This window comes from Mus caroli, chromosome 1, assembly GCF_900094665.2.
Source record: "Mus caroli chromosome 1, CAROLI_EIJ_v1.1, whole genome shotgun sequence".
Classification (NCBI taxonomy): Eukaryota; Metazoa; Chordata; class Mammalia; order Rodentia; family Muridae; genus Mus; species Mus caroli.
Window position 1 is genome coordinate 153,820,723 of NC_034570.1, and position 19,968 is coordinate 153,840,690.

The 19,968-nt window shown below is 43.6% G+C and overlaps 1 protein-coding gene across 2 annotated transcripts in view; it reads right to left on the minus strand.

Moving 5' to 3' along the window:
- Window positions 1–19,700, minus strand: part of Prrx1 (paired related homeobox 1) — a 69,927-nt gene extending 50,227 nt beyond the window's left edge. Inside the window, exon 1 of one of the 2 annotated variants that reach the window (XM_021169301.2) lies at window positions 18,423–19,700. In XM_021169301.2, the coding sequence (XP_021024960.1) occupies window positions 18,423–18,663 (241 nt within the window). In that variant the 5' untranslated portion in view covers window positions 18,664–19,700. The remainder of the gene's footprint in view (window positions 1–18,422) is intronic. The other variant, XM_021169292.2, reaches the window with a different exon arrangement.
- Between the last annotated feature and the right edge of the window lie 268 nt (window positions 19,701–19,968).

The following is a 19,968-nucleotide window of genomic DNA, read 5'->3' on the forward strand; positions in this document are numbered from 1 at the left end:
GAGGGGCTCAGAACCAGGAAATAAGTAACTTCTTGGGGAATTTCGGTTACAAGTCTTCATATATCAGAATTACAACATATAGCAATGTAATCTGCTAATGTTTTGATAAACTTCAAAGATGTTGCTTTTGCCAGAATTTAAAGCAGGCTCTAATCATTCAAATAATGAACTCCAGAAAGGAATTGTTCCCATTTCAAACCCGACTGCATAGAGTCCAGTTCTCCTCTTTCAACCACTCTCAGGGACCCTGCAAGTTGAAGAGAACATCCAGGTAGAAAGGTAGAGTTATGTAGAAAAGATGGGGCTAAGAAAATGATTCTCCAGACCAGGTTGCACAGCCTCCCTAATAATGTCGTCTTTAGTTCTCCTTCATCCTCAAATCTTAGCCAGCTCCCCTCAGCTTTTATGTCATGGCAGGGCAGTGTATGCATAGCCTGGCTGCTCAGCATGATTTCTCAAAACACCATCCAACCTCCTGCTTGCTTCAAGATGCCATCACCTCCTCCTTCACCTTTGTTGTTGCTGTTGTTCCTTCTCTAACATCTATTCTCCTAGAATGGTCTGGTTGTTCTTTTAAAGATCAAAATCACACTATAAAATTCCACAACCTTGTGCTCTGTCCAATGGATGACTGTGGGTATCCACTTCTGTAATGAAGGAGCCAGAGTAATATCCAGGGAGCTGAAGGATACTGAAGCCCCATAGAAGGAACATCAATATGAACTAACCAGTACCCTCAGAGCTCCTTGGAACAATACCACCAATCAAAGTAAACACATGGTGAAACTTGTGGCTCTAGCTATATTTGTAGTAGAGGATGGCCTAGTCTGTCATCAATGGGAAGAGAGGCCCTTGGTCCTGTGAAGGCTCTATGCCCCAGTATAGGGGAATGTCAGGACCAGGAATGGGAGTGGGTGGGTTGGGAAACAGGAGTGGGGGAAGGGCTAGGGTATTTTCGGGGGGGGGACTAGGAAAGGGGCTAACATTTGAAATGTAAATAAAGAAAATATCTAATAAAAAAAGAAAAAACTTCCACAACTTGGCCAATGGTTCCCCATTTCCACCATACTTAGGAAACAGACCACACTCCCTCAGCACCTAAGTCCCTGGCATCTTGCTATGATAACCTTCTCACGTTGTCTTCTCTAAAGTCCCCATCACATACTGTTTTCCGGGCACCTTGTCCTTCCTCTGTGCTGTGGATGGTCCCACTTCAGAACCATTACACCTGTTTCTTCTTATTACAGTTAATTTTTTTCATTCACATTGTTGTTCAAATAAACCTGTTTCATTTTTTGTAGAACTCACTTGTAGTCATAACTAAGTTATTTACCTAGGTATTTGTTCATTTACTAGTTTTGCTTCACAGGAAAATGTCAAGTTTATGAGACAAAGCAGTTGGCTGTTTTCTGTTGTAGCTCTAACATCTAGGATAAGGAACAGAATGTCTGGTACTCAGTGCATACTTGCCAACAGTGTAAAATCATGAATGAGAGAAAGACATACTGGAATGGCAGTCTGTACTTATTACTGAGTTGATCCCAGACCCCCTACCTTGTTGTAGAAGCAAATCTTATAAACCCAGGATGCTCATGGCTTATTGAATGTTTGTCTAAATGATGGCCGTTTGACATGTTATTTATCAATTACTCTTCTGTGTGTTTATTTTCCTCACAGAGAACTCTAAAAGAATCAGTAGAAAGACTGAGGCCATAAAATCCATTGCATGCCTCAAGAGACCATGTGTTGTGGCAGTTTTATAAAGGATACTATGAGCGTGCACAGGAGATACAGAAGACAGACTGTTGAATAAAACAATCCAGAGATTAAACTCACTAAATTCTAAGTTTGGCCTAGCATGGGCCCTACACCAAAGAAGAGGAAATATTCACCCATTTCTTTTTCACCGTAGAGTCACAAAATCACTTCCTTCCAGGATGTGGCACTCTGGGTGTCCCCAACCAAGACCACAGTTCAACTAAACCATGCATTCACTAATCATTTTAGGTTCCCTGGGAAACAAATCACTACTTAGAACATCACATTTGGACAAATGAATCTCCACATCTAAACAGTTAAGTTAGAAGTCACTGTAAGAATCTCTCAAAAAGAAAAAAAAAAGAAAATTCCAGTCCAACAGTTTTCAAAACCCCATTGTTACCTCTAAAGACATAACCAGAAACGTTCAATATAATTTTTCCTTCACAGTGATCTACAACTTAACATTAGACCTGACGCAAACCAGGAGGTTGGTTACATCCATCTGTGATAGATAGGTCTGTGGGCATCTTGTTTAGCCTCCAACAGACTTGTCAATAAGATGGTTCTGTCACCCTGGTCTCATAGACCTAGAGCCCAAAATAGTCAAAGTCATACTGTTGGCAAGATCCTTCATCAAAGTCAAGTGTCTCTAGTTCACCTCGGCTTCCTCTCGGCTCAATGCCTTGAAGCCAGTTATTTTCAGAAATCAGAACTAGTCTTGACCCCTCAAGTATATTATATTCCATCATCCTCCGTTAGTCTCTCCCTTATCCTCTAGTAGTTACAAAAGTAGAAGTAGTGGTGAGCTGGATCTATAAATTTGGGACAACGATACTTACCATTCGGCATTGCTATGGACTAGTTAAGCAACTTAATTAGTATAAATCACCCAACACACAGCCTGCTTCATGATGGCTGTTCAAGAAATATCAGTTTCTTCCCTTTAGTACTCTTATCCCAATGAGAAATCCAAAGTTCAGTAGAATCGTGTCTGACCTTAGGGACAAACACAAAGAAATATGGAGAAAAGTCCAGAGTCTCCTTGCTCACCTAGAAGCCCACTTTGCTGTCTCATGGAAGCAATGAGACCTCCTTGGATTAACAGGAATAGAATCTTGTTTCTCAGTTTGTATTGTAGAGGTTAGTATCCCATTATTTATCTATGGAAACATACTTGCTACTCATAAAACTGCCTTTAAGCCCGAAGCTGTCTTTAATAACTACATACCCCAAATAGGAAGACTCATTGGAAAGGTGAACAGGCCAAGATACCTTCAGGCCAGTCATAAACAAGACCAGAATGAGCTAGGCCTGAGACCTGGGATGCCATGACACTTGGTGAATGACTTCTGATGTACTTGATTATGTAACAAGGAGATTTGCAGGAGCATAACCACATAGCTCCCCTGGGTAGGCAGTCAGTGTGCTCACAAATAATTAAATGGAAAATAAACAAGAGCAAGCTGTGAATTATGAAGCTGTAATTCCAGCAAGGGGGTTCCAGTGATGTCATGGACCACCAGAGCAAAGTTTGTGTCACCAAAGGATCTCAGATGGGATTAGAGGCCCATAACTCTGTAATAAACTCTGCTACAGAGCCAGATCCAGGAAGACCGCTGCCCCTGGTTTAGTGCAAGCGTCCACGTTTCATGTTCTCTTCTTTCGAGCACACTAAAGTCAAACTCACTCTGTTTTTCTAAGTCATTCTTTCTCATTAGTCCAAGATTCTATCATTAAGATAAGCCAACAAATAGACCATTTGGAGACCAATCTACTGTGACATACACTCCATTAGAAAGCATGCCTTGGTATTAATAGAACAGCCATGTGGGGCAAGAACTTTGGAGCACACTTAGAAGGGAACATTGAAGATCTAGCCCTAGTTTATGCCAGGTCCAAGTATGTCACTAATGGAATAAGTTGGGGAAGTTATAGTGAAATCTTATATACAGCCTTCTCATAAATATGCACGTGAAGGGGGATCGTTTAAAACTTTGTTTACCAAACCAGATTAAATGTCAAAACATCGAGAAATCCGTGCTTTATTGACTGAAAGTAAAGAAATACTTAATTTTAGAAGGAAGAAGAGGGTGGACGGCATCTTCCAAAGGCAGGCAGCACACTTTCCTCTGAGGATTACTTTGACTGAAAACTAAACAGCAAATGTCTGTGTGACAGAGTATACATTTCCAGTGTAGGCTTCTTCAACAGGAAGAGCTGAGGCAACAGTCACCTGAGTATCTACCCAGAGGTTATGTATTTCTCCGTAGTGTATTCCTTGTCTTTTTAGAGTAGTGCTGTGTACCTTTACATGCTGTACACAGACTTTTCTTTATTTCTCGTGGGTTTGTTGAGATATTCATTTGTACAACAGCTGCTTTAAAGTAACCTGTAATAGGAAAAGCACCATGGCAGGTACTCCGAAGTATAAAACATCAGTCTCCTCTCCTTGCCTTTCAAACTGCACGTACCTGTACCTGGCTAAAGACAGAAGATTGGCACTTACAGTTTAAGTGACACTGGAACCAAATCTTCACCCATTGTTACAAAGAAACACGTTGTCCTGTTACTTGATACCAATTGCTGTCTACCAGAATGATCGGAGGTAGTGCTTTCAAGCTTGGCACCTCAAAAATATTCATCTGTGTTATTTAAAGCATGCGCGTGCTGGAGAGTCTCATTCACGGGATATGATGGAGTCCTAAATGTGTTCCTTGGGTCATTCTGATGCTAGTGAATCTAGTTTGTACAGGAAGGAGTATGACTGTGTTAGAGAAATAATCACACGATCTGGTATTTCTGTTTCTTTCTCTACAAATCGACAGAAATTACCAGCATTACAATAGCATAAGTAGCACCTAGATTATGAAAACAAAGAAAGTCTTTCTAGGTAAGAAAGGACTCCATGGCTTTTTAAATATAATGGTGACTTGGGATTAGCCATGAACCCTAGTGCAGACTGCATGGGTCATGAAATGAAGACCATTTGTAAACACACACACAAATGTTTCTCAGCAAATAAGACTGCTACTTATTCTCAGAAAAAAAAAGTCCATCTAATCTTTGCCTCATATTCACTGAGACTGTTTGGGGCATTATCTGCCTCACTCTGGCAAAGAGGCAATAGCAAGCTGTTTGCCTGGACCACACTGGGGAAGACGCATCAGCATTGCAATAAACTGTTGTCCAAATTCCTCACCCATAGAGACTGGTTTGTTCCACATGTGTCACAGCTGTGAGCAATACAGACCCACTGCTTGGAAATGCCAAGGAGATTTGATTGTTAATGGCTTGGCAAAAAGAAAACACAAAACAAAAAATAATGAAGATGTCTTAGATACTTTGTGATATAGAAATACAGTCTTTACATATTCTAGGCTTATTAGATTTCAAAGAGGGGTGCAAGAAAACAGAACACATCAGATGGAGGACAGAATGTTTATACTATGCAACTCATTAGGAAATTGAAGAACAGAAGGGCAAATGTATGTGTAGTCATAGTTAACATGGTATTATGTCTGTACAAAAACTTAATAAGCCCCACAGAGATCTCAGCGGAGTTGTCAGTCAGTGCTACATTGGAAACATGACAAACCAGGGAGAATGCTTCATGGTAGGTCCCTGGGAACTTATTAAATCAGGTCTTAGTTTAACAGTCTTGGTATTTTGTGCCCTAATTGTGTATCATATGATCTACACAACCTTCAGAAGCTCATAATGGTGGCTGAAGCAGTGGGTGTAAAGATTGCTAGTGCCCCCTGAAACATTACAGGGTCAGCATGACTAGTTATCATAAACGAGGGGGGGTGGGGGGCCTTATCCAGAAAGTTCTAAGGCAGACACACGCCTAGCATTCATGGTGGCATTTGTGGTGGAGCCGTATGAGCGTCACAAAAAGTCATGAGGCATCAGTTTCTAACTGCAGATTAAAAACGGATGCCTACTTAGTCACTCTGTAAGTGACATGCTGGAAGTGTTTGACTTCCAGAGTATGGGAATATTCTAATTTCAGTAGTACTAAATGGCCTCCAGGATCGACTGGGAAACCACAGTGAATATATAACCAAGCTGGGGAGAAACGATACACGTCAGAGATGTTTGGGCTGAGTGCAGACTAAGAAAAGGGCAAGCGTCTATTTGTGCCTACAACAGGAAGCATACTGGAGTACTGAGAACTTGGCATTTATTAGCTCATTACTCTAAGCCAGTGGTTCTCGACCTGCCTAACACTGTGACCCTTAAAAACAGTTCCTCCCATTATGGTGACCCCCAACCATAAAGTTCTTCTTGTTACTATTTCATAACTGTAATTTTGCTACTGCTATGAACTGTAATGTAAATATCTGTTTCCCTACGGTCGTAAGTGACCTCTGTGAAAGGGTTATTCACTGCTTAGGCTAAGCAGTGAACCCCGGTCTGCCATGCTAATGTGGCACTTTTATAGACACAGACATGGAGACACAGAGATTTGTACAAAATCAAGTCATAAGTACATTGGTAGGATCATAATTGAACAGAGAATTCCCTGGATCCACAGTAAATGCACAGAAATTCCTAATATCCCTAAAACTCAGATGAGACACTTTTCATTTTGTGTGTATACATTATAGGGATTGTTCTCATGCATAGTAATAAGCACATACTGTCATGCTCACCTATATTCCCAATCCCAGTGATTCCTTACAGTTTGAGAGCTTGAGTCTAATAAACTGTATTTTTAATTTTTGATCTCTTCTTGATAACTTAATTTTAAAAGATTCTATCTCACGCTCCATTAATGCACATACATTTAGCCCTTTGTTTTGCTTTATTTTGATCTGTTTGTTTTTTCAAGGCAGGGTCTCATTATGTAGCTCTGGCTGTCCTGAAACTCACAGAGATCCACTTGCCTCTGCCTCCTTAGTGCTGGGATCCAAGGCGTGAGCCACCACCATGCAGCTTGTTTTGCATTTACTTTTATAAGCCTGGTTTCTCCTTGGCTTACTGAATTCCCAGGAAGGAGCGAGGCAGAGCAACTGCTGTATAGCGAAGAATGTGATCACTTTTCAAATGTTTGCACAGCTTGGGGACATATTGTAAAGCAGCCCCTTGGCTCCTCATCCCTAATCTACATTGTCCTCCAAGAGAGTAATGCACTCAAAATAATTTGATTGACAACAAGGGGTCACAGTAGGGTACAATGAAAGAAGTTAAAATGGGATCAGGAGAGTAAGTCACTTCAGAGTAAGCAACACACTAGGATTCTACCCACAAGAAAAACCCCTCTCCTTAAACAGAAAAGAGTTACAGGGCTCCGTCTCCTCAGAATTAGCTTTGTAGGATGGAACAGCAAGTGTGTGCTTTTGATGTTTGTAAAATAGTTATATATTTTATATCACTATTTTTCTTGTATCGATACTTTATGACAAAGTAAGTCATGCAAATGATAAAGGACTTGCCTGAAATAAGCTACCACCATGAGTGAGTAAATTAGGTCACTTAACTAATTAATGTCACTTCCAGGCCTAACTCAACATAACCCAACATAAGCAACATAAGCTACACTTCCTCCCTCAAAGAAGTGCTGTTCTTTCAAAAAAGTAAACAAACAAACCTCAAACACTGCAGAAAACAAATATGTGTGCCTCAAGGAAGCAGAGTCCTGGAGGTAAAGGAAGCAGGAAAGACAAGGACAAACATTTAAATAAAAGCCCTAAAAATCACCACACTTAGGAAAACTGTCCCTCCCCGGGAAGGAGGCTGAGAACAGTTTGTAACAGGCGAGTGTGCAGAGATATTATTTTCTGTTTCTCTTGTCAGAAAGGATTCAGTCTTTGAAATATGTCTAGCTAAACTGCAGAATTCGGTTCCATGATTAATGAACTAAATTACGTTTTATTTCTTAAATGTGTTGGGGATTCATCCTGTGGTCTTCCCCCGGTCTTAAGGATTAGAGCAGCTGGAAAGCACATCTGGTTACAGGCAGGCGGCTCTCTGGGTGTTCTTTCTCCCCTCCTTTAGAAGAAGGAGGTGTGGGGAACTGCAGAAACTTTTATTGGGTAAGTGTGGGTTTTTTTAATTCTCAAAAATGATGCTTACTCTATTCCCTCTAATGAGAAAGATAAAGAGTAGTTATTGAGATATATAAAATATATCTAATTTATAAGTTAAAAACTTTATTCGGCATGGTGTTAGACCCTTTATTAATCCTTCCCTTCAGTAAAATGTTTGTATTCGTAGGGCAAATATTTTAATGACATTCTTCCTTGGAATGACTTGTAAATAAATTTTATAATAACAATTTTATATTTTACTTATATTTATCACTTTAATCAAAAGCTCATGTCTGGATAAATTTCATTATGTTTGATTTTTTTTAAATGCTTCTTCCTTTGTTGAAATGCTTTAATGGGTACCAAATCTGCCACTGTAATGGTCATTCTACACGGTAGAAAGAAATGTATGAATTTTCCAGCATTTAATAAAAGGAAATGTAAGACCCAAGAACCTACAGGAGAAGAAACCCTGTCAGTCTCCCTCTGTGCCCACTTGGTGAATATTCTCTCTCCCCATCATATCAAAAGTTAATCCTGTGGAAAATTCTCCTCTAAGTATGGTTTGGAGCATCACTTATATACAAGGCTGGTTTTTCTAGTTTCAGAAAACGTGAGCTCATGTCTAGGGAAGCTTCCCAACTAGAACAGGCAGAGAAGAAAAAGAAACCATATATTCTGAAAGTCTTGGGGCTGGAGAGGCTTCCCCTGGAAGCTGAGAATGCTGAGAAGGGCCAGGGGTGCGGTGACCAAGGCTTGCATAACCCTCCAGAGACCTTTGTTTGCTGTTTGCATGTTTATTTGTTCAGCTTCACTGATGAGAAGGAGTGGGATAAATGTTTAAGTGTTTTCTTGTTTAAAAAGAAACAGGATATTTGGAAATGGGCTTACAGACTCCTTTACTGATTAAAGAACAATCAGTCATCAAAGATGTTAATACCACATAATCAAAAATCATATAAACAAAAATGAAAAGAAAACACTTCAATGTCAAAATATTAACTGTATTTACCTCAGGATAGTGAAATAATGGTAACTTTACTTTTTCATTTTTAATGTTGGTGTAAATAAATACAATTTTCTAAAATGTGTGTGTGCACTACTTCATTTTTATTTTATAAAAGTACAAAACAAAACAAAAATATTTGTAGCTAGAAAGACAGGGTCAAAGAATGCCTCCATGCAGAGGTGTCTGTATAGTGTCTGAGGAAATATGCTCTACACTAGTCTCTAGTCCTAAGAAAAATTTCAAGGTACGTTCTCAATCCTAAAATATTTAGAAAACAAGTAAACAATGCATGTGGAAGCATTGAGTGTCTCCAGACCAAGCACTGGAGGCATGTACAGGAAGATACAGAAAGAGATTTGCAGAGCCTGCAATTAAACAGAAGTATCACAAAGAAGTGTCATGGCACTAGAACCTTGGAAGGTAGCATGTACCGAGCGAGCTCATTCCCATAAGAAGCTGAGACACAGAAATGAGACTTCCACACAGGAATACGCCTTCCCAGCTAGCACAGGAGGGCACAGCAGCAAGTCAGCTTCTCTCAAGATTTAGGCTTATGAACACGGCAAATTGCTAGAGCAGGATGAAAATGAAGACTTTAGAGAATGAGGAGGAGGGAGAGGAGGAGGGGAAGGAGGAGGAGAAGGAGAAGGAAAAGGAGGACAAGAAGGAGGAGAAGGAGGAGGAGGAGGAGGAGGAGGANGAAGGAGAAGAAGAAGAAGAAGAAGAAGAAGAAGAAGAAGAAGAAGAAGAAGAAGAAGAAGAAGAAGAAGAAGAAGAAGAAGAAGAAGAAGAAGAAGAGAAAGAAGAGAAGAAGAAGGAGGAGGAGAAGGAGAGGAGGAGGAAGAGGAAGAAAATGTCAAGATAACTCGGTCATCCTTGGTTCCTTGATGTTGGAAAGTTTGAAAAGCAATTGTGTGCTCTAATGTGGGCAGAGGTAGGATTTTTAAACACTGTATCTGGTAGAAACCATAGATAGATGTGCTTTAAGGATTCTAAGCTCTGCACATTTCCTTACCTACAGGTAAGAAAGGACAAGTAGACACGTGTGGAGAACTATCAGGAAAGGAGGAGGTGCAGATTGATGGACTAGGGATTTTAAAGAGGAGGGGTTTAGGTAGATTTTTAAAGGTAAACTCAAAGGGAATTAAAGATGAAGCCTGCAAGGGCATAAGAGAAGGAGAGTTGTGGGTGGATGTTTCACTTCTGCCACATGTTGCCCCCTAGGAAAACAGAGAAATCTGAGGATCAAAGGATGGGAGCTCCACACATTGTTATCTCTGTGGCCAAAGCACCTCTGTGACACTGGAACAGAAATATCAAGTAGGTGGCTGCATATATAGATCTGTGACTTCAATAGAGTTGTCTGGCTATGAGTGGGGGAATAGTAATCTATAAATGACTATGGACAGTATAGACCTGGGCAAAAAGCAGAAATTGGGAAGAGAGACTAGAGTGCTTAGTACTGTCACTAGATGGTGAAAGCTTTTGACTGAAAGTGCTTCCTAAGCACCAGTTGACAACCGTCTCTGTGTTGCAGCTGCGACGAGCTATGGCAGTCTCTGTGGAAGAAACGCCAATAGAAAGTGGATCAGAGAGTTGGGATGCCGATCATTATTTACTGCCACTTCCTGCTCTCGATTAGTGGTGGTGCACAGGAATGACAATGAGCAAAGATTTAGAATCCATGGTCTATTTTCCATTAGGACCTTGAGTTCCGTGAGCTCATCGGTTATCCTGAGAAGGAACTGACACAAGAAACAACTCACAAGACACAACAACCAACGGGTTTCTCACTGGGAGAGAGGGCAGGTGCTGTAGTACACTGCTGTGATTTTAACATATCCGAGTCTGGAGACAGGAGCACCATTGTAAGTCCAAAGCTATTCTGATCTGTGTCATGAGTTCCCAGATACTCAGGACTACATGGTTGAGACCCTGTCTCGAGAACCCCCAAGTCAAAAGTGGAATACTGAAGTGGATTAGCAGAGAGGAAGAAGACAGGTAAAATCTGGCATGGTATATATACTGGAGCTCAACACTCACCCCTCTTTTTCAGAAGATTCCAGAATATAATATTTAAAGGTTGTTTTAAGTTCTAGCACTAAATTTGTTGAGGCAGATACACAAAGAACAAAAAGTAAAAAGGGCAGGCTGCTGGAACCTGACTCTCTCACCACCCACCAGGCCCAAGCCAATCCTACCAAGCCTTTGGCAGATTGGCACCGGATTAGTATAAAATGATTGCCTGTAAACATGAGAAAAAGTGGTTCTCTGATTGTACCTACTGCTGGCCAGGTCCTACACTTTGCCCATATTCAAGCTGATTGGCACAGGTTTTGATTGAGTTGGGCCCTTTGGCCTTGAAGTTGTCTTTCTGAGTCTCCTTTGAAAAGACTTGGCTTCCTCGTATGAACCTAGCTGAGAGAGCACCCATCTGTTTTTCATGCTTATTTATAACTACACCTCCGTCTGGTGCTGTGAGGTCCTTTAAAATATACTGCAGTGAGTAATAAGGAGAAAATAGCTGAATGGGATCAATGTTCACACTCTCTGACACAGGATTGTGGGAAAATAATCTCCCTCACAGTTCTAGCCTCCTGCTCCTGCTTCTACTGAGCATCTCAGGTCAGATTATCTGGAAACGTTTGTATTCGCTGTCATCTACACTAAGACAACAGTATTCTCATTCAGCCATTGTGCTGTCTTCAGGGTTGCCTTGCCTTCTTCCTGCCGCCACTGAGTAAGAAGAAAATTAAAAGAACTGTGAAATTTACAGAGGGGGTTAAGAATTTATCTTCAAGTCCCTGAAGCTTGACCATAATGGGTCAGACGCAGGGATTGGAATCGATTTCAAGTGTTCAAACTTCAGTATCTCACAAGTATTAGGGCAGTTAACTGCTTTCCTTTGAGGAAAGAGGGTTACCCTCGTTCCAGGGTGCCAGACTTCCTGTCCTATTTAAAGACTCACAGGTATTCTAAGGGTTTCTATTGCAGCTTGAAATATCTTGCTAATACCAGCCAAATCTACACACACACACACACACACACACACTCATACACACACACAGAATCACACTCACATCTGCATCCCCCCCCCTCCCCCATAGAACCTAGGGACCAGTTCTAACAGCTATAACTGAAGGGCTAGTCTTGTGGCAATGTCTTCATGCTGTGGGGATTTTCTATGTTTTGCCATTTACGCAGAAGAGTCCTACAGCTTGTGTCTCCCAGCTAAGGGCAGTGTGTATGTATGTATGTATGTATGTATGTATGTATGTATGTATTTTAAAAGCAGACTACTTCCCAGCCTCAGCCCTGGAGAACTGCACCCCCTATTGGAAAGAAAAGGCAAGCAGGAACCAGTCAGGCTAGGCTGGTGGTCCAGCCTTGCAAAAAGCGGGGATTTTTGGTCTAGGAGGAAGCCAGTAGAGGTGGAGTAGGCTGGTTTGTATCTTTGCCTGATTACAGACAGAAGCAGTGAAAACCAAAGACATTGATAGCTATGTTTTAAAATTAAAAATCTTTGTTCAATTAGTTCCTCTTTACCTAAAGCACGCGCACACACACACACACACACACACCCCAGAACACTACTACTTCTCATTTCTCATGCACATTCCAAGTGGATTCTTCATTGGATGCTGAGCCTGGTGTAACCAATGATCATAAAAAAGAGACTGGGATCCTCTGGACCCGAGCCTTCCTTACTCTGCAATACGGAAAAGGGTTTTAGGCACTCAGGATCCAAGAATATATGTGGCCACAACTCAGCCCTCTGTCCCTCATTCGAGAACTCCGGAAATGATGAAATTATAAGTCTTTGGGCTCCTCTAAAAGGTTACTGTTTTATTTGTTGACACGATTTCTGTTTTTTTCATAAGCAGCCGTTAAGTCATCACAGGTAGAGATGATTTCACTCCTATAAGCAACCAAGGTTGTAACCCTCTGGAATCAGCTACAGATTTTTTTTTTATTAAATGATTTCAAGCCCATAAAATCCTATTATTTTTAAAGTCAGTATGTCACAGAGGTCTACACAAACACTTCCTTGAGAACTCGGATCTATTGATGCTAAGTCCCTGCTAATATTCACTCTCCAGTAGAGACATCATTCTGTAAAACTAAACTTGCTAAGTCAGAAGCGTCCCTGCCAGTCCTGCTTCCTTTCTCTGGTACCTTCACCTATCCTGGCTTAACCAGAAGCTGCACTTTGCACAAAGGAGCCCATGCTACTTTGCTGATATTTCCACTACTGTTTGAGACTATTTGCTTGAGGGCTCTAAGTTTTGTTTTTCCCCAAGAATGCAAATTCTTGTGGATCAATACCATTATGAAAGGCACACAGATATTTTTCTTGATAAAGAGGGAGAGAAAAAGTAGGAAACCCATGGAAGGTGGCATCTCATCGCATCAGAGTAGATCAAGGAAATAGGACAAGGCATGGCTCATCATTTAGTGATGTTCTGCCTATAAGTAACTCTCTAATTGTTGGCCCACAAATGGCCATAGGGACATTTAACAACAACAAAAATAATCATTTTTTAAAAAATAAATGTTGCTCTATCCAAGACTGGATAGAGTCTGCTGAGATCCATATTTTACTTTTTATTGGGGGGGGGGTGAGGAAGAATACTGTCCGCCTAAAAATCTCTTTCTGCCCACTCCCAACACAATGCAAAACCCATCTCCTTTCCTATAAATACCCCTTTCCATTTTCAAAGTGGTTCCTCATGTGGCTCTTCTACAGAGTTAATAAAATGAACATTCCACAGCATACAAAGAGGATGGAGCCTTAAACTGAAGGTTCCCTGGGGTCACAGTGCAAGACCCGCAGGCAGGCGCAGAAGTTTGAAACAACTGGGCACCCCGCAGCCCCAGAGTTTTGGCCTGCTTTGTCTAGGCGGAGACCCTCACTAAGTCAGTGAATCCCGATAAACACCGCATAGGAAGAGGATTGTAAATTCTTTAAAATAAAACATCCAATTGGTCTAGGGACCGTCATAGGTCGTAGTTGAGAATCTATAGCCGCCTTTTAGAGCATAGGGCTCCCAGGCGGATGACCTGGAGCAGTTGGTCGAAACTCTTTAGAAACTCAGCCTTGGGAGTCCGTCCCTGTAATAGAAAAGCACTCGCTGCTTTCGCAGGGGGCATGAGGGGTGGCATTTGTTGGTTTGGGGATGATTTATTCACCCCTGCTGTTAAATCAAGAATGATGGCCCTGGGAAGACAAAGGAACTACTGACATTGGTGTGGTCCGCTGCGGGCCTGTTTTTGCTACCCAGCGCTGTGACTTGAGTTAAGAAAGTTCATCCGCACAGAGGAAAATCTAAGGCTAGAAAGCTACAGGGTCTCAGAAGGGTTTCATGGAAAAGGAGGGAGAGCCTCAAGGAGTCTGGTCAGCCTAAGTCCTTGGCTCTTCTGGGTCCAATTCCCTGATATTTCAAACCCCAAGACATCCTTGGTCCCCAAACTTTCGAAGTTACTAAATTGTCTTTTTCTCTGAAATTTTTAAGAGGAAGCACCCATGATGCTCTCTGTCCCGGTACGTAAAATAAGCAAAATAAGCAGTTCACCAACCGCCTTTGAGATACACTTCAGGACTGGGGAACTCCTTTGCTCCTGGATTTTAATCCCTTGCTCCTGTGAAGAGAGAACTTTCCAGGCCACCCTTAAGAGGACTTGTTTTATGATCTCTATCTTGAATTAAGATCCTTGAGGCCTGAATTCAAATTCAGAGTACCAGCATGGGGCACAAACCCTAGGGTGGTGCCGCGAAAGACACTTGTGGCGCCATAACTATTGTGAAACGAGCCGCTGCGGGGGGGAGGGGGGAGGGAATTGATATTATTTTGATGCAGATTCCAACTGGGGAGCACCCTAGAGAAGGTTCTTTTCTCCTGGGCGTTCCTCTGGCTTAGAGAAATTGGGAAGCTGGGCCAGGGAGAGTGTGGCTGGTGGCTCAGGAGGGCGATCCTTGGCCTGCGTTTACACCTTTGCCTTTGTGACAAATCGATTTCCCGCGCCGCTGTTGTTCCCCATTTACATCCACCAAGGCCCGGGGCCCAGCTGTGCCCGGGTGCACACTTAGCGCCTGCTGGTGAATGTGTGCGTGTGTGTGCGCGCGCGCGCGCGCGTGTCTAATTGACTTTCCGTCTACCTTTTTATGACTACATGTGTTTTCAACAAAAGGTCTTATTAGGACAATCTGGTTTCACTAATTTAGAGGTTGGGAACGTGGAAGGCAGGCGTGTTTTTTTTTTTTTTTTTTTTAAGAGTTTGCAGAAGTTGAAATTAAGAAGTTGACAGCGAGATGAACTGTTCCCCCCAAGAATAGGTCTGCCTGTTTTTATGACTTCTTCCTCTCCCTGATACTCAGTCCTTCTCTGCCATCACCGGCGTTCACACACTGGGCAGTCGGTCCTCCTTTACACTAGCCGTAGATTTTTAACAGTGTTAAATGAACCAAAAAATTTCAGAGAGATATACCGGGCTGGGAGAATCAATAATAAAAGCAGTCCTTCCACAGAGAAGAAAATAGAGTGGGGGTCTGCCCCTGACCAGAAGGAGGACTGACAGGGCAAGATTACTGACTTAAGGTGGGAGAGGGTAGTAAGGGCTCTTAACTTTTGATAATAATTGACCAGGTTAAAATGCAAAGTTTCACAAAATTAAGACTATTGTTGAGGGCGGGAGTAGAACCTTCATGCTAATTTCCTCTAGATAGATGAGAGGCCAACTTTCCATATAGCTGGAAGACTAAGACAGCTGTTCATTGTTTCCCATCTCTTTGAAAGGTATTTTCTTTTCTCACTCTGAGCACCTGACTAGCTGTGAACTTCTCCATCCCCTGTGACCCCTACTGTGACCCCTAAATCCCTTACAGCCAAATCTCCCACAGCAGCTCTCCTCTCTTGCAGACTCCCCTCTTCCCTGTCTATAATCTGAGCTCTGACGTCTGCTACAGGCTGGGAAACAGAGGGTGACAACCTGTCACAGGTTCCAACTCCCTCTGCGTTCTACCTGGTGCTCAAGAGTAAGGAGGGGCACCTATCTACGGAGCTGCTTGATTGGAGATAAGAGTCTCCTGTTATCACCCCCTATGGAGAAGGGGAAGGTTAAGAAAAATCTGTTTCCAAAAGCAATAGCTTCTAAGTATAACCCCGCAGCCCATCTCCCCCAGAAAGGCAAAGACAGTCAGCCCCGTGTAGGTGTGTGTATGTCTCTCTGGCTTCTTTTTACATTCTAAGTGCTGCTCACTGATAGTCCTCACCTCATCCAGCATTTTAAGTTGACTGGTGACTGTCCAGTCTGGTGTATCCTTTACCTAGGCAAGCCTGATTACCTCCCTGGGTCCTCTCTCCATTGGCCTCTCAAGTCATTACAAATATGAGCTGGTACAGAGTTCGCTGCAAGCAGATTCATGAGATCTTGTCCCCTTTTCTAGGGGACAATAGGTCCTCCGACCCCCCCTCCCCCGGAAACCTTAAAATTGGTCAGGGGATTTATATATGTGATGTGACCTTGGTGATTCTAGTTTCACCCAGCTTCTGTACAGCCTCTCCAAATCAGCTCCCCAGTGGCTTCCTTTGCCTGGCTTTTTCTATACTCAATGGAAGACCATGACAGTCCGGAGCTCCCTTCTAGCCTTTCCTTAAAGAACAAACAAACAAAACAAAATCCAGATGAACCAATAAAAACAGTCCAGGGGTTCTGTCCCTTTCTAGCCCAGTTTCTAAAGTCGCTGCCACCCTGGGGTTCTGGCTTGCTGAGGCCAGTCTTGGTCCTGCTTTTCCTATGTACCAGCCTTTTGTGGAGCAAAGAGCAGTATTACCCTCTCTTTCCTGACCACCCTGGTCTTAAACACAGCAGTTTCTGTAATACTTGTTTTCTCTTGGCATCGTTTATGGGTTGTGGTGGTGGTGGTGGTGATGATGATGGTAGTGGTGGTGGTAGTATAAAGTTCCAACATTAGTTCTTCAAATAGTGATAACTTTTGAGATCAACAATGAGCCGTGTAGAAACTGTCTTGATAGAATCACAGAGTTCCAGGTACTAGCTTCCTAGATATTGTTTTATATTTTGCCCCAGTGAAAATACAGTATTTTGTAGTCCATTTTATTAGAGCTTCGGATACTGTATCTGTGTGATGCTGGCATGTATACCAGGATCAGCCTCCCTCAAACTCTACACAGAACGACTATAGCTCGGAATCTAGCCCTTACCCAGGCTTTAGGGACACTGATTCCTGGGTGTGGTTTAGACTGGTTTTTATAATTCAAATGGCTAGTTCATATCTCTTTATCCAGCTCATGTGGTACTTACTGAGCCCAATCCAGGGTTGACTGTCACCAAGTTACTGCCATCTGAACTACTTCAATCCTAGCAGACTGCAGAACTAGGAGCCAATGCCCTGATCAAATAGGGCTCTCCTGTGGCTTCTGTGAGCTTGGTTCCCCCCTTTCCAGCTGGCTCTGATGCCAGTTTGTTTTGAATGCCTTTTAAAAATTACTTGGTAATCTAAGAGGGACAGTGTCTTGAGAGAATCGCAGAATGGCAGAGGGCTTCTGAGCTCTAAAGGAGCGATCAGCACATAATGATAAGGAAAGAGGTCATTTTAGAATGTTCTGCCGGGTCCAGACTTTTGCAACTTCTCTGTACATTCTGACTAGAGAATGAGCCCAGGTGACAAGTGTGTCATATACTAAGAGACCACGATATACACTTGCAGTCAGTCTTTTTGTAAAGGTGAAGTTAATAACTCAGAGATGTGACTAAGGCTGGGGAAGGCAGCTTGTTCATAGACTTTTCTGGAGGTCTAGGGGCCAACAGGCCGTGCTGCACAGGAACTTGGGCCTGCAAACCGCGATTCCCCGATGCAAATATGGTGTTAGACCAAGCCAGGCAGTCTCCGGATTTTGCTTCTAACGAAAATTATCCTAGCTTCATCAAGGTTTGACTTAATAGGTGGGCTTTTAGCACTATCTTAAACAAGGTAGAGATGACAGCAGAGGTCAGAGAGCAAGCCTGAGCGGCAAGAACTGTGTGTTCCCGCGCTGCCCTTAGTCTTTTCCAGGCTTGGGTCATATGCACAGAGGGTATGCGACCTTAGTCCTGTCTTCCAGGCTCCTCTGACCACAGTGCTTTCCCTTCAACCCCAGGGAAGACGCGCTCCCAAGCCTGCCCTGCATCTTTGTTCCCTGTTTTCTCTAACCGAGGTAGCTGTGTAGCCTGCGCTCTGGCGGGACCGCTCCTACCCTGGCGTGGACACCCCGCCTGCCTGCGGGATTTCTGACCGCCGCTCCTCCGGAACTGGAGGTGCAGCCCGGGCGGCTGGAGACAGTGGTGGCCGCAGAGTCCCTGAATGGGATCGCCTGGCCTCCCAGCGTCCCTGGGCCTCCGGGTCTCTCTCCAGCGCCCGCTTGGCTTACAGCATTGAGGGAGCCCTTTATTTTCTCGTCGGTCTTTCTGCGATCAGCAACCAGCCACTTTTCCCAGGACTCCTAACTTCTTAACGCCTTGTCTCCCCGAAACCGAAGCCTAGAACACGCTCCCGCCGCCCTCCCCGGGCCTCCACCCGGTGTCCCCAGAGCACACTCCCCGGAGCACGCGCCCTCACTCACTGTCCTGCTGAGGGGTGTCGCTGCCACTGGTCAGTCCCGGTGACTCCAGCAGGCTCCGGCCCGCCTCGCCCACGCTTTCGTCTGCCTGTGCGGCCACCATGTCCCCGGCCTCCTCCAGGTCTAGCAGGTGACTGACGGAGAAGTTCTTTTTCGCCTGCAGGGTGTCGAGGTTGCCCGGGCTGTCCAAGCGGCCGCCCAGCGCCGGTTGCCGCTCCAGAACGTGCCCGTAGCTGGAGGTCATGGTCTCCCCTCCAATCCCACCCACCCCCCTCTTCCCGCTCGAATCAACACCAAACGCTGTGGGCGTGAGGGGGGAGAGGAGCCGAGTGGGGAAGAAAGAGGGGGGAGTGGAGAGAGAGAGAGAGAGAGAGAGAGAGAGAGAGAGAGAGAGAGAGAGAGAGAAACAGAGGGCGGGACCCCCTTCTGAAGTGTAGAACTTTCGGGACAAGTAACTTTCCCCGCAGCCTTGGTTACTTCGCTGAAGCCAAGTCCAGCGCGGTCCAGAGAGATAATCCACACCAAAAAGTTAAAAAATAAAAACAAAACAAACAACCTATGCTTAGATCAGAAAGAAAAAAATATCCCTTTCAACTCTTAAAAAGCGTCCACTCGCAGACACTAAAAATAATAAGGGGGAGAGAGGAAAGGGGAGGCCAGCGGGGCGGGGGAGTTAGGCAAACAGACGAGAGAAGAAGGGGTGGAGAGAAGAATCAAAGTGACTTAAAAAAAAAAAGTAGAGAAAGAGGTTAAAAAAAGTTATTCCCCCGGCAAGAGTTCAAGCACACAGAAGAAGGCTTGTTCCAGCTTTAAAATGTCTTCAAGAAAGCGCGTTCCCCCTCTCTGCACTCCTGTGGATTCTCGGGAGTGACTAGAATTTCAGGAGAGTGATGTCTTGCAGATGTATTAGAGAGCAGGATTCTCACTTTACTCTTCGTAAGGAGGAAAAAAAATAAGAAATAAAGAAGCGGGGCTTCAAGAGTCTGCAGAAGGGTGGCGGTCCCCCTTCCCTCCGCTCTCTCCCCCTTCTCCGTGCGGAGCTCCTTTTCCCTTCTCAGTTGGATCAAGAAGCTCTCTGGCACTTCAAAAGGCACAGACTGGCATGGAGAGGAGGCTTTGTAGGGAATACAAGAAAATTGGAGACCCCTGGGAGGGCAGATCTCCACTTAATAGGAGCCTGTAATTACGTGGCAAAGCCTTTGTGCGGCGCCTGACGTTTTACAGACCCCCTTTCTCCATCACAATCTCCTACCTCCTTTTCCTCGGACCGAAAAAAACAGTCTGATTAAGAAAACCCCTTTGCCAACATCAGAGCCAGAGAGAAAGGGAGAGGGAGGGAGCAAGAGAGGAGGAGGGAGGGAGGAAGGAGGGAGGGAAAAGGGAGGGAAGCTAAGGAGAGAGCCCCTTTGGATTTTTAAAATAAAGGTCTAATTATCATTCCCTTGCAGTAGTATCACAGAGAGAAAAGAGCCCGAAACTCGCAGTCACTTTAAAACGGGGCTGATTATTTTGTTTCAGCATTAACTCCTCCGGATTTGTTTGAGATCCT